This window comes from Vidua chalybeata, chromosome 8 (genome assembly GCF_026979565.1).
Source record: "Vidua chalybeata isolate OUT-0048 chromosome 8, bVidCha1 merged haplotype, whole genome shotgun sequence".
NCBI classification, from domain to species: Eukaryota; Metazoa; Chordata; class Aves; order Passeriformes; family Viduidae; genus Vidua; species Vidua chalybeata.
The window spans coordinates 17,887,236-17,900,366 of record NC_071537.1 but is presented as its reverse complement, the minus strand read 5'-3'; the positions used below and the strand labels follow the sequence as shown (position 1 = coordinate 17,900,366).

General features: G+C 41.1%; 1 protein-coding gene across 1 annotated transcript in view; it reads left to right on the top strand.

Moving 5' to 3' along the window:
- The window catches only part of WDFY4 (WDFY family member 4), a 113,464-nt gene that overhangs the window by 97,810 nt on the left and 2,523 nt on the right, over window positions 1-13,131 (top strand). Inside the window, exons 53-59 of the mRNA XM_053948975.1 lie at window positions 901-1,113; window positions 1,641-1,788; window positions 2,236-2,393; window positions 3,965-4,123; window positions 7,821-8,000; window positions 10,904-11,086; window positions 11,699-11,786. Of these exons, the coding sequence (XP_053804950.1) occupies window positions 901-1,113; window positions 1,641-1,788; window positions 2,236-2,393; window positions 3,965-4,123; window positions 7,821-8,000; window positions 10,904-11,086; window positions 11,699-11,786 (1,129 nt within the window). The remainder of the gene's footprint in view (window positions 1-900; window positions 1,114-1,640; window positions 1,789-2,235; window positions 2,394-3,964; window positions 4,124-7,820; window positions 8,001-10,903; window positions 11,087-11,698; window positions 11,787-13,131) is intronic.

The window sequence follows — 13,131 nt, the reverse complement described above, 5'->3', positions numbered from 1 at the left end:
TTTATTAATAAGAATGAGTTCTGAGTCTGTTCAGGGACAGATTGTACACTGTGCTTGTTCTGTGAGCTGCCCTGTGATCATTATAGCAGTGGGCACGGTCATTTACACCAGCTGCACTGGGCAACTGTCTGCTCTGTGAAATGAGCCATTGTTCTGGATCCCATTAGTTTGTTTATTTCTGCTGTGCTTTGGGTGGGCTGGTCTGCTTGGAAGACCTTTCACTGAACATCAGGGATTACTCAGTCAAATGATTCAGAGATAGGAAAGTGCTTTTAATAATGTTTGACACTGCTGTTTGAATCATTGGGCAAGGCTGTTTGGGAACACACAAAAGTTTGGTGAGGCAGGTGATGGCAGGAGCAGTAGTATTTAGTGAAGCCTCACAGGTAAGACTGGCTAACCTGGTGGTGGGCACAGGTTCAGCTTGGACTTATGTCCCCTGCTTATGAACTTGCTGTCTGGGTCTTCCAAGCCCAAGTTTTCCTCTGTGATTGCATTGAGATTTCTATGGAACTCACATTTAGGTGGATATATTACCTTGTAGCACCTCTTCCAGTCTTCTCCAGTAGTAATTGTTCATTCTGATCCTATTAATCCATGTGCCAAGATCTGTGGAATGCTTTGATTCTGCTTTGTGGAACCTACCTGTGTTGTCTCTGAGGATATGCTCCTCGTGTCTGTTAAGTCAAACATGTGGCACCTTGTCTTCTCTTTCCTGTGGGGGTCCAGTTTAATCTCTTTTAGTGTTTTATGAGATTGTGCTGAGAATCGTGGTACTGGAGAAACTGAAAGTGTGATGATTGACTTGCAGAGAATTTGTCCCCAGCAAGGATTGGAAAGCAGTAATGCATTTGTAATGGATACAGTCTGGCAAATTAAGTCATTTTGCTTTGATTTCAGGCACTGGAAAGTGACTATGTCAGTGCACACCTTCATCGCTGGATAGACCTTATTTTTGGCCACAAGCAGCATGGCTCAGCTGCAGTGGAGGCAGTTAACACCTATCACCCTTACTTCTATGGAGACAAGATGGACCTCAACAACATTAAAGATCCTCTGATTAAGGGCACTATCCTCGGATTTATCAGCAACTTTGGACAGATACCAAAGCAGGTACCACTTTATCGTGAGAGTGGAGAACACAATCTATCTTGATCTTGCAGTTTTTTTACTGGAAACCAATAACAGTAGCTTAAATCAGAAACATCATTTGCTGTAAATCTGCTGATAGATGAGCTATAGGCTTTTCCAGACTTTGTACTACATCAGTGTGCACCCCCACTTTCTAGCCATGCTGCTCCTGTTGTATGACATACAGCTGCAGCATCAGCTCTGGGTTCTGCTCCTTCAGTATGGTCACACAAGTAATCACTAGTCTGGGAATGGGTATAGTCAACTAAAACCCAGCTCAAAGTCTCACCTGTGTTTTCTTTCTTGACCAGAATTGTTGGGATTAGCTTTCTGTCTCTCTGAAGGAGGAATGTTCTCTGATGAGACCGTAGTATGCATAAGATTTTATTTTAATTAAGAGGTTAATGTATGGTAGTCCTGGAGTCTGTGATTAAGGATTTAAACAAGTGTTTTTCCTGCATGGTCTTGCAAATAGAGATTTATCTTTCAATGACATTCCTTTGTTCTAGCTCTTCACGAAACCACATCCATCTAGGAATGCTCAAGGGAAAAGTTCAGCAGGAAGAGAGACTGGGCTGTTCCTTCACTCAAGTGGAATTCTTCCTCCTTTTGTGAGCAGTCTGCAAAACCTGAAGCTCTCACCAGTTACCATAAAAGGTACTGCAGGGGCTGTGTTCCATTTTCTGAGCTAACAAGTACACAATTTTTGGATAAGATGAATCTAAGATTTTCAAGATCACAAAAGTAGTCACACAGCTTTGTATGAGTTAGTTCAATTAAGATCCCTTCTTCCAATTGTGATTTTTGTATCCCTGTATTAGGAGTGGGCACTGAAAAGTTCTTCAAACTCCTATTGTGGAATTTGGAACAATTTTTTTTTAAGTCACCCTCTGCACATGCATTTATTCTGTGCACTGGAGAGGAGTGTTTCCACTATTGTGTGTGGAATCTCAGCTTCAGAGTGGATTTCTGTCTGTGGGACTGGCCACAGCATTGAGCCCAGATATGAGACTTGCCAGCCTCACCACACAAGCTGTGCAAGGAGAAAAGTTAACATAAGTGCTCTAAACCCAACAGAATTAAATATTTTCTCTGTCTTGCCAGACTATCCCAAGGGAGCTATTGGGCACATTGTTCATACAGAGAAAGGTATTCTGGCTGTCGAAAAAAATAAAATTTTGATTCCTCCTCTTTGGAGTAAAACATTCTGCTGGGGATTTGAGGACTTCACCTGCTGCTTTGGCACCTATGGATCTGAGAAGGTAAGTAAGAAAAACTCTAAGAATTCAAGAAATGAGTTATATGCTGTGGTCTTTGACTGGTTCGGGCACCGATTTCAGAGGCTGTTGGAGAGCTGATTTCAGAGGTCTCTGTACAGGACTTTCTCACAGTCAATCTTCTTGAGGAATCTCAAGTTGGATATCCAAGATAGTGTGAAATGATTGTAAACTGCTCAAAAACATAGCATTTACCTCTAAATTATCTCAAGTTTTCCATCCAGTGATTGTGTTGTCCATGGGTCATAAGGACAACACAAGGTCTCCTGGTCACTGATTAGAAATTTCATTGTGCAGAAATTTCTGCTGGAATTAAGACAGAACCATCTGTCAGTTCCCCTCTGGCTCCAGCATAGCCATTCAAAATAATGAAGTTAATACTCTTACTTCTTTGCTGTTAAAAATAAATGGTCTATATCATCACACTGCTTGTTAGGGCACTTGACAGATCCCGTTTCTTCCTCTGCCATAAATACACTGATTTTTGGATGTATCTGGGACAACGCTATGCAAAGAATTCTGAGTTAGCTTAGTTACCAGAATATCATAACAAGTAATTCAGCACGATACTGACTCGGATATTTGTGCAAGTGGCATTCATTATATTTTTACAGACATACCCAAAGTCAATGGAAATGAAAAAGCCATGAGATATATTTTAATTTCTGCTCCCTTTCTAATAAAATCAGTGCTTAGCAGTTCATAGTGTTGCTGCAGGCATCAATTATTCAGTTTGTCACTTCAAAACTTAAGGTGACACTGAGCATGGTGAGTGTGATTGCACAGTCATTGTGAGTAACAGTTGGGAGTCCAACTTGAATTTTCTCTGGGTCAGCAGTGCCGCTGAACATGAGCTTATAAGAAACTTTAGTCCTTGTTGTAAGCAAGTAAAGGTTTGTTCTGTCTGTGGCAGGGGTTTTGTAGCTGTGCCATCCAAGTCCATCAGAATCATTGCCACCAAAGTGGTGTCCCAGTTGTGTGGGGGAGAGCTAATGCAGAATGTGCAGGAGGGTCCTTGTGCTGTGATTGTAGCAGTGTATAATAGACCTGACACTGCTTTAGACTGATTTGGGTGCTGCTAACAGAGCACAGAATGGAATTCTTGTCTTTTGGCTTTTCAATCCAAATTTGGGAGGGTTGCAGGGCCTGGCAGTAATTATGTTGGCAGTGGCCATCACAGCCTGAGACTTCTTTTTAATCTACATGGAATGTTTGCCTTCTGTTACAATCTGGTTGGCAGAATGAGCTTTCCTGAAGTTTGTATGAAGTGTAGCCCAAAAGGAATTGGACCGAGATCTCCTAAGACATGAGATACTGAGCTTTGTTCAGCATTCCTGTTTGGTCCCTGGAAGATGGCACAGCTGCATGCAGCCACAGCCTGTGCACATCCATATGTTCACAGCTGTGCTCACATAGAGACTGGTTATGATGAGCTTTTCTTTCTTAGATTTAAAATATGGAGGGTCAGTTTTGAAAAATTAAATCTGCCACTTGGTAATAATAAATACATGGTATCGCCAGATGAGAATTTGACTTAAAGATGCTTTCTTGTACAGAATGTGACTACATTTGAGTGCATGGCAGACTGGGGAAAGTGCCTCTGTGCAGTGTGTCCTTCAGCAACTACCATAATCACATCTGGAACAAGCTCAGTTGTGTGTGTCTGGGAATTCTCCCTGGTCAAGGACAAAGTGAAATGTCTAAACCTGAGTAAAGTAAGTACTGTGGCTTTTCTGCAATGGAAACCTGATGAAACCCAGAAGATAAGGTTTTTATCTCTCAGATGATTGTCAGAAGAAACATCTTTGTTGAATAAGAAGGCAGGGAAAAAAACAGTAATAAACAGTATCATGTGACAGCCTGTATCAGGGCAGGAGCTGATAATATGCCTTATACCAACAGCTCATAGTTATGAGTGCCACTTGGTGGATTTTTTCCCTTTAGTAGCATTTTCAAAGTTCATAATGATAAAAGAAATAATGAAGATAAGGCATATTTTCCTCTCTTGAAGTGCATTCTTTTTTCTCAGCCTGAATTCAGTATGTAAAAGGTTTATCTGTCACTCTGTGAGGGAGGGATGCATCCAATAAGAATGCTATAGTTTTTGTCCTCATTATCCAAAGCCTTGAAGTGGTTGTTGATTTAGAGCTCATCTATAGTCACCAACCACCAGTAGACATGCTATTTCATTTACAAAATTGAATTCTCATGCAAGATTTGTGTGGTTCAGCTATGGTGAGTTCTCAGCTTTACAAGTAAAACTGGAGTACACTACTATCATATCTGGAAGGTAGCATGAGGCCCTTCTTCCCTAAAGCAATGAAGATACTCTTGATTAAAAAGCTCTGCTGTTTTTAGACAGACAAAGGGTTCATTGATCACCAAGGTCTCCAAGGGCTAGAAGCTTCTTCTGTTTGCTTGTTCTGGAGGGGTATTCATATGATATTTCAGTGCTCTTCCTACCTTAAGCCAAAATATATTTTATTTGTTGTTAAACGAAGTGAAAACTTCATTGTCGGCTGGAATGCCAGAGAAGTATTTAGATCTTCATTTGTCAGAAATTCCTGTTGGAATTTGTGTTGAAATTAGCAGGGAAAACTGTTTTAGAGCAGCCTCTCTTTTGAGGTTTATGATGTTTAATGCTGTAGAAGACAAAACTATGAGACAAGATCTAATGACCTTTTAATCCAGCTGATTATTATTCCAAAGGAGGACATGAACATAGAAATGGAAGAACTAGCAGCAGAGAAAAGCAAAAGCAATCGTTTTCATCAGTATCTAAACTGTACCAGTTAGGGGATCAGTCTGAGTTTCAGGCAACCAAAGAGGCTGTCTTTTATCTGCATTATAATGTCTTTCTCTTTAACAATCTAAAATCAGCTTTGCTGATGTGTTCCATTGTGATTAATTTGGTATTACCCAAAATCCACAAAGTGGTATGAGATCATGCAATGACAAATTTTGTATTTTTTCCTTTACTTTGCCAGCAGAGTTTTTTTTTTTCCTTTTTATGACTGTCTGGACTGGACGTAAACTTGAACTATGGTTCTAAATGTCTTCCAGTGAATTACTTTCTGCTTTCATGTAATTCACTGTTTCATGGTGGCTGCTTTTTCTGCTGAACAAAAAAAAAATTCCTGAGAGAGTGAGCTTTGCTTAAGAACAGCTTACGTGCTATAAAGTGGATGCTATTCACTTACCAGCTGTCTCATGGGACTGACACATTCTAGTTTGGAATGCAGTAAAGTACAGAAACTATATTTCTGCAGAAAAAGTAGCTTTTGCCTCTCTAGTGGGATCTGCTTCCACAGTTTGAGGAACACTAAAGATTGAGCATAATTGCCTCAGTATTGATCCATGCAATTTACTAGCAGAGGGATCTGTGCGATCCAGTCGCTAGAATTTCTGGGCCAAACGAAACACTTGAGCAAGGTGTGCTCTCTGCCTCACAGACCTCTCAGGAAGGTGTGGAGCATATCTGTAGTGTTTCTATGTCCTTGTCAGCCACTTAAGTTGAATGGTCAAACTTAGTATAAGTTTTCATGGACTAAACATTCTTGCAGTGAAGCTGGCCATCTTCTTTGTCCTTTGATATTTGTTAAAATACCTTGGAGACAGGCCTCAAGATCTTTATGCAAATATGCTGCAGGATTTTTCCCATTAAGGAAAAATCTGTCAGTCTTTGCAGAGTGATAATGAAAAGATGTAGGGAGCCAAAAGCAAGAGACTTTTTTTTCATGAATGTGCATTGAGACTGCTGGGTTGAATCTGATAGTGTAATTGTATGCAGGTCTATCCATCTCTTCCACACTCAGCTTGTATTTAAAGTGTTTCACTGCCAAGTAGGTTCTTCATGGGTTAAAATGAAGGAGAAAAAATGTTTTAGTGAAACTTATGCAGGAGCTTGGCTTGGCTTGATTTGGCAGTTTGGATGCTTTCACACTAGATATGTTTTCTTTTATGCTTTGGAGAAAGGAGAGGAAATTTTGAGCCCTTGAACCTGCCTTGTCCCAGCTCTTTTTGCAGCAGTTCTCACTTGATTATCCTTGATTATCCTCAGTCCTTTGTAAAAACAATGTTCCACAGCCAGTCGGAAGCTATCGCTGATCCTTCTTTTCCATGCTTAGGTGAGAGTGTTTCTGACTTCTGAAAACCACAGTTAGAGACCTAATTTTGTGCCAGTATTTATAGTTGACAGTTCTTATGCATGGAATAAGTCCCAAGCTGAAAGTCATTCCTCACAGTTGTGGGTAACCTTCAGCAATACAAAGCCTGCTGCAGCTCAGCTTCTTCACCAGTGCATTGATGTTTGATTGCTGCTGTCCTGGTGACCTTGGCAAGTGGCAGCACATGCTAGCCAGCAAGAGTTCAGTCTCACAGTCATGTGCTGGAAAAGAGGGTGAGGTGTGTCCAGAAAAGCCATCTGGTACATGTGGCTCCCTTGCTTCAAGCTCAACTGAGACAGAATCTAGAAATGTGCTAATAATGTGCTAAAGAAAGCCAGCAAGTAATAGGCATTTCCTTCGAAAATCAAAAAATGAAACTGGTAGGTCTGACTTTTCACAGTAAGGAAGCTAAAAAATGAGACATGAAAGGCTTTTTAGGAAAGCTGTGAAGGACTTTCTCTGTTGCACTACAGGTTTTACTTTCATTTACTGTGGTTATGTAGCAGAAATGTACACTGCTGTCACTTGAGAATGCTGAATAAAACAATTGTTAGCAGCATACTTCAATCCATGCTATCTGTGCTGTTAAGTTGCCTAAAGCTTGTTTCTTTTTTAAAGAAACTGTTTAAATAAGGCTGAGTTTAACTGGACACTCCTTATGTCACGGAACCTATAAAATAACAGCAAAAAATAATGTTGTGTACAGATGAAAGGGAAAGGAATTCCTACATGGCTTTAAAGCAAGAATTCTCCATAAATGCTGTTTCTTCTCTTAACCAATATTAGAAATTTATTAATACTTGTTCAGATCCACAGAAAGATAAGACTCAGAAGGTTACTGAATTACATCTTGATAAATTGTATTTCAAAAAGTTTTTTTAAATATTGGGACATTTCCAAGCATAAATTTTAGTTAAAACTGCATGGAATGAAGTGAAAAATGATTTTATTTTCTTGCTGAGCACAAAGCACTGTCTTATAATCTGAAGAGTAGGCCAAGGGGCCTGAATCACTGTGTAATTTGGGCAAGTCATATCATCTCTTGGACCCTCAGCTTTCTTCAACTGAGTTGAGGACAAGGATGTTTCTCTGTCATGACCTTTGGTGTTTCCCCCTCATTCCCTCTTCTGTTCTCCAAAGAATGACTAGGTTGGTTGTTCTTACTAAGGAAATGAGGTAGGACTGTGGTTCCCTAGTAAATCACCCACCATCTGCTGTGGCTTATTGGTTGGATTTTCCCCACCAGGCTTTGTATGGACACACTCAGGCAGTGACCTGCCTTGCTGCATCTGTAACCTACAGCATCTTTGTGAGTGGATCCGATGACAGAACCTGCATCATCTGGGACCTGAACCAGCTGACGTTCATAACCCAGCTTCCTGCCCACCAGGAAAGCCTCCGTTCTGTTGCCATCAACAATTCAACAGTAAGGTCTTCATTTATCATCTTTCTTCTGATGCATCCATGAACATTTCATGATAATGTAATGGGTGCTTTTCCCAACATAAAAACATCCTGAGAGTCTGATACATTGATTTTTTTTTCTTTCTACTGAGATTGCTAATAGTGTTCTTAATGATGAGAGGCGAGCACTAAAAGCAACATCTTAGACTGAGTAGCTAAGTAGCTAAGAAGCATCTGTGGATAGATAGATAGCAGGATTAAACAACTTTTAGTTTATGGAGCATGAAGTATTACCTTAGTACCTCCTGTATTTGGCTCACCCGTAACCTTGTTGCCCCTGTTATTTCATTAATTTCTCCTGACATTCTTGCAGCAGAGTCACATCTGAGCTGCACATTCATGCATCTGAGACATGTTAGACTGCAGTCTGCCAGCTCAGGTGACAACTGCCTTACATCTTTGCAGTGATAATGTTGGTTTTTTTCCTTTCCTTTCTTCTCCCAGGTGCAGGGAGAGCTCCTGATAGCAGTGGGTATAAATCTGTTGAGATCTGTGCCTGGCCAGAATTGCATTCATGTTGATAGGAAAATATTCTGTATTGGATTTTACTGTAAACACTCTGGATGAGATTTTTTTCTTGCAACCTTTTACCTCCCAAAAATGTTGCTTTCATATTTGGTTTTTTTGGTTTTTTTGTTTTTTTTTTTTTTTTCCTCTCTGCTAATATCCTGGAACAGGGTTTCAGCTGCTCAGACAATTCAAGGTTGAATCCAGTCCTGGATATTGTACAAAAGCAAAATTGAGTTCATAGCAGTAAGAAACCAGGCAGATATTCTGTACTTGGTCTGTGCCAAAACATCATCTCATATCAGAGCTTTATTAACCATGCAGTCTGATGGCTAGCAATTGGAGGGTGGGAATTAAGTTGTCTGTTCAGTGCCAGCTCAGCCCCCAGTCCTAGCAGTCCTGGTTAGTGTAAAGTGGCCAGTGGCCTCAGCAGGCCAGTTCAGAGTATCTTGATGGTCCCTTGGAAGTGAGCTGAAGCAGTGCCAAGCATTCAGAAAGGAAGGAGAGGGCTGGCACAGAGCTGATTGAGATCCCCAAGGGACAGAGTTTTCTGCATTCTGCACCAGCCAGTACAGCAGCCTTTTCAGTCGGTATCTGCTCTCCTGGAACCATCTAAAAATGAGACAGTCTGTGCCAGGAACAGTCTGGTGATTGACTGATCCAAATGACTGATCTCCACTTTACTGGAGTGCAAATGGTTAAGTTGTTTGGATAATAGTATATCAAAAGGTTCATTTAATAGAGGAAAAACCTTAGAAAAGTATGACTGAAGCTTCAAAAAAAAAAAAGAGGTCCATATTTTGTGGATGAAAAAATTATTTTGATGTTAGCAAAACAGAACACTTCATTCTGAAATGTAATTTTTGTTTCATTCTTATCTATATATTTATGTAAAGCTACATGAAAATAGAAACAAAGTGTTTCCATTGTGCTACAGTGTTTTGATTGACAAAAAATTACATGATTGGTAGCAAGAGTTTTTTCCTGAAAAATTCAGAATGGTTCAAAGCAAAGTTTTGAAGGAAATAAAATTTCAGTGAAATAAGAACCCTATACATCTCTTCATTATGTGACTGTTGGAGTTGCTTGAGCACCTAGAAGTTCCATCTATAGATCTAAACCTCATGGTATTTGTGTAGCATAGACACAAAATAAGAACTGTCCCCAAAAGTTCATAAACTGAGGAGGATTGTAAATGCTTACTGTAACTAATTATTTCAGTTAGTTTTAAATCCCTGATCCAGACCTGAAAAGCATTGTAGATTATTGCCCAATGCCTGGACATCATGTACTCTCATGCAGATAAGTTAGCTGAAATTTAATCTCTTGAATTATTGGCAGGCCTGTTTTGAACATGCTATCATTTTTTATCTCCAGAATTCTGCCCAGCAGTGTGAAGAGCCATGGCCCCAAACGAGGCAGGGGTGAAGTAAGGTGTTAGTTGACTTAAACCAGATGCATGCTGCTAATTTAAGGGCACACTGTCCTTTCTCAGAATCAGATGACTTCACTGACGAGGTTCTATTTAGCTGATTCTTAGTACGGATCAAGAGTAGAAAAGTCATGTAGAATTTCAACTAATAACTTGATCAAAATGCACTCTTGATTAGATCATTTACAATTGCAGCATTGGCTCTTGGTTCTTTGTATTTCCTGAAGGACTTACCTATGTATTTGCTCCTTATAAGCAGCCTCTGGTAAGGCTGCACCTGCATGGAATGGAGGGGGGAGGTGCCATGCAAAGGATGTTTTCTGCATCACAAGTGCAGGTCACTGGATGCAGAGCTGGGCATTGGCCAAGTGCAGAGCACGGTGTAGAAATGCGATGACAGTGAGTTCCCTGTGAGGGGCAGAGGAGGATTGTGAAATCACCAAAGGCTTTGTAGCTAAGCAGGTCCTTGTTTCAGGGAATGCTTATTTGTAAAACTCATAAGAGCACTAGTTCTGGCCCAGAACCTGTGCTAGGCACTGCTTGTGCACAGCCCCTGTCACTGATGGTAGCTGGGTCAGACTGTCAGTCTGCTTTTTTTACTAAAGCCCTGGATTTTATGGAAAACAGAAAGGGAACATTTCATTAAATATTTTCATTTAAAAATGTGGAAAAAAAACTGTTTTCTTCTGCATTATCTTGCTAAATTTGAGAGAGTTGTTTCAGGTTTCTGTGATGTAAAAGTATCAGAATTTTTCATGGAAAAAAAAAAAGTGATTTTTACTTTGTCTGGTTTATATCATCTGCCCAGTGGAAAAACAATGGTCAGAATTTACATCAGAGCAATTCAGCAATTTCTAATCAGCATTTAAAAGTTAGGAGGAGGATGAGTGTAGGACTTTGAGACACTGCCTCTTGCTCTGTTACAGGGTGACATTGTCTCTTGTGCGGGGTCCTGCCTGTACCTGTGGACAGTCAATGGCCAGCTTCTTGCAAGCACCAGCACTGCCGCCAGCCCCACCTGCCACATTGTTTGCTGCTGCTTTGCTGAAGTGATGGACTGGGACACACGCAGCATCATCATCACAGGAAGCACAGATGGAGTGGTGAGGGTAGGTGGATGGGAGAGAGGAAAAGGAATCCTGATTCATTGTAGACCAGAGGTAGAGATTTTTTTATTCTAAATGGAGGGACAGAGCTACTAAAAGCCCATGCCGCTTTCTTAACAGTGCAGCAGAGGGCAGAAAGTAAAAATCAGAGTAAAATACTGGCTTCCTATCAACTTTTATCCTCCTGACAAGAGGACTTCTTGCCATACATGGAGAATTTTGAAAATGTGCTGTCCATTTTGGGGTGATTCTGAAAGCAAAAATTCTATCACTCCTCAGAAACATGTTTGAATATAGTTTCTGAGAGTTCACAGCTCAGTATGTTAAGTCCTACTTTCTCATTAGTAAGAATTCACTGCTGATTCTGCCTCCGGTATGGTAGGTGAACTTCCTGGGTTACTGGGATTTTTGATAGCATGTCAGCCTTGCAACCCCACCAGCTCCCTGCATGCATTTTTTCAGTGTGACACCCTGCAGGACAGTGACAGAAAGGGAGACAGCTGCAAAATCCTGGTGTTAGAAGTCCAATTCCCTTGCTGGGAAGCAGGAGCTGAAGCTTTCTCTCATTGTTACAATCCATGCTTTTTCCATTTTTCCCCCCCATCACTGGCACAGCTGTGGAAGACCAAATACAGCAACACCGCAGAGCAAGGTGCTGGACTGAGAGCGCAGAGCGGTGTGATGGAAGAGCCCGGTGGCACAGGTATGACCACAGTGTGGGCTGGAACTGCAGCGTGACCCAGTGCTGCAAGCCTTGTTTGGCTGTGAGGAGGAAGAGAGGGGTGTGAGCACCATGGTGTGGAGGGGAGATGGTGTGGGCAACTGGTGCAGTCTCACTGTGACCAGCAACAGTGGTGGGTGGCAACTGCCCCACCTTGGAGACAGAGAGCACACCTGAGCCAGCCATCTCATGGGCACACCTGGATGAAGCTGAAGGCTTTTTCACAGGCTCTCCTGTGCATTCTGACAACCTCAGAAGGCCACCTTTCTACATGAACCCATGAAACCAATGGCTGGAAATAGTCCTGGCTCCAGAAAGTCCACTGCCTTGGCAGCTCTGCTGATGGTCTGTACTAAAGCATCTTGGCACCACATCAGAGTAGGCAGTGCCAGATCCTGCTCTGGAATGGAACAGAGAAGTTTGTTGTCTTTGCCACCTAAAAAGAAGTCAGAGGTCCTTCAAACTGGTGGGAGGCCAGCAGCACGCCCTAGTGCTTGGAACTGTTTATTCAAGGCTGTGTGCAGCTGAAGCCTGTACCATGGAGTTCTCACAAAGCTGAGGTTAATGAGATGGTGGGACTATGGTGCTGACTGGAACTAAAAACAACTCAAGCTCAATTCTCTGTTTTAACAACTACAGGAGCTGAAACCTGTCAGAAATCTTTAAAGGCACATCCTAAATAGCACAGCTCTCTTCTTTTCCCAGTGCTTTTTCTAAGAGAAAGGAATTGTGGTGTTATTATGTATAATTTACTCCACTTATTTGCTGTGGTCCTCATTACAGACATTCTCTGTTACTTCAATTTTAGGCATGCAATTTGCATAAATATAGAGCTATAGATGTAACATCTGCAAAAAAAAAAAAAGATATTATACAGTAATTGGGCATTACCACAGAGATCTTCAGAAGTGCTGCTCATGGAACTTGGCATCAGCATTGCTTAGATTGCTATGTGAAAATATTTCCAATATGCCTCTTTATGTTTAATGGCCTAACCAGATGCTTATCAAACCTTTTGTCATGCCTCAGAGTATCCAGAGCCAGATGCTTCTAGGAAAGGTGTAAGAACACCTGAGATGCCAGATGTGAGATAGTCTGGCTGTGATAACTTCATATTTGTTTTTGTTCTCATCTCTAATCGAAGATTGTTTTGTCAATAACTCAAAGCAAAAGACTTAACATTCTTTCCAAAATCCCTGTGGTATTCTGTAGTCATTTTGTGGATTCTCTTTACCTATAGAAAAGTCTCTTTTGATTAAAGAATTTCTGAAGTTCTTGTCTATAACTTCCCATGGCAGGTCTTTCCAGGCATAATTCCATATGCATG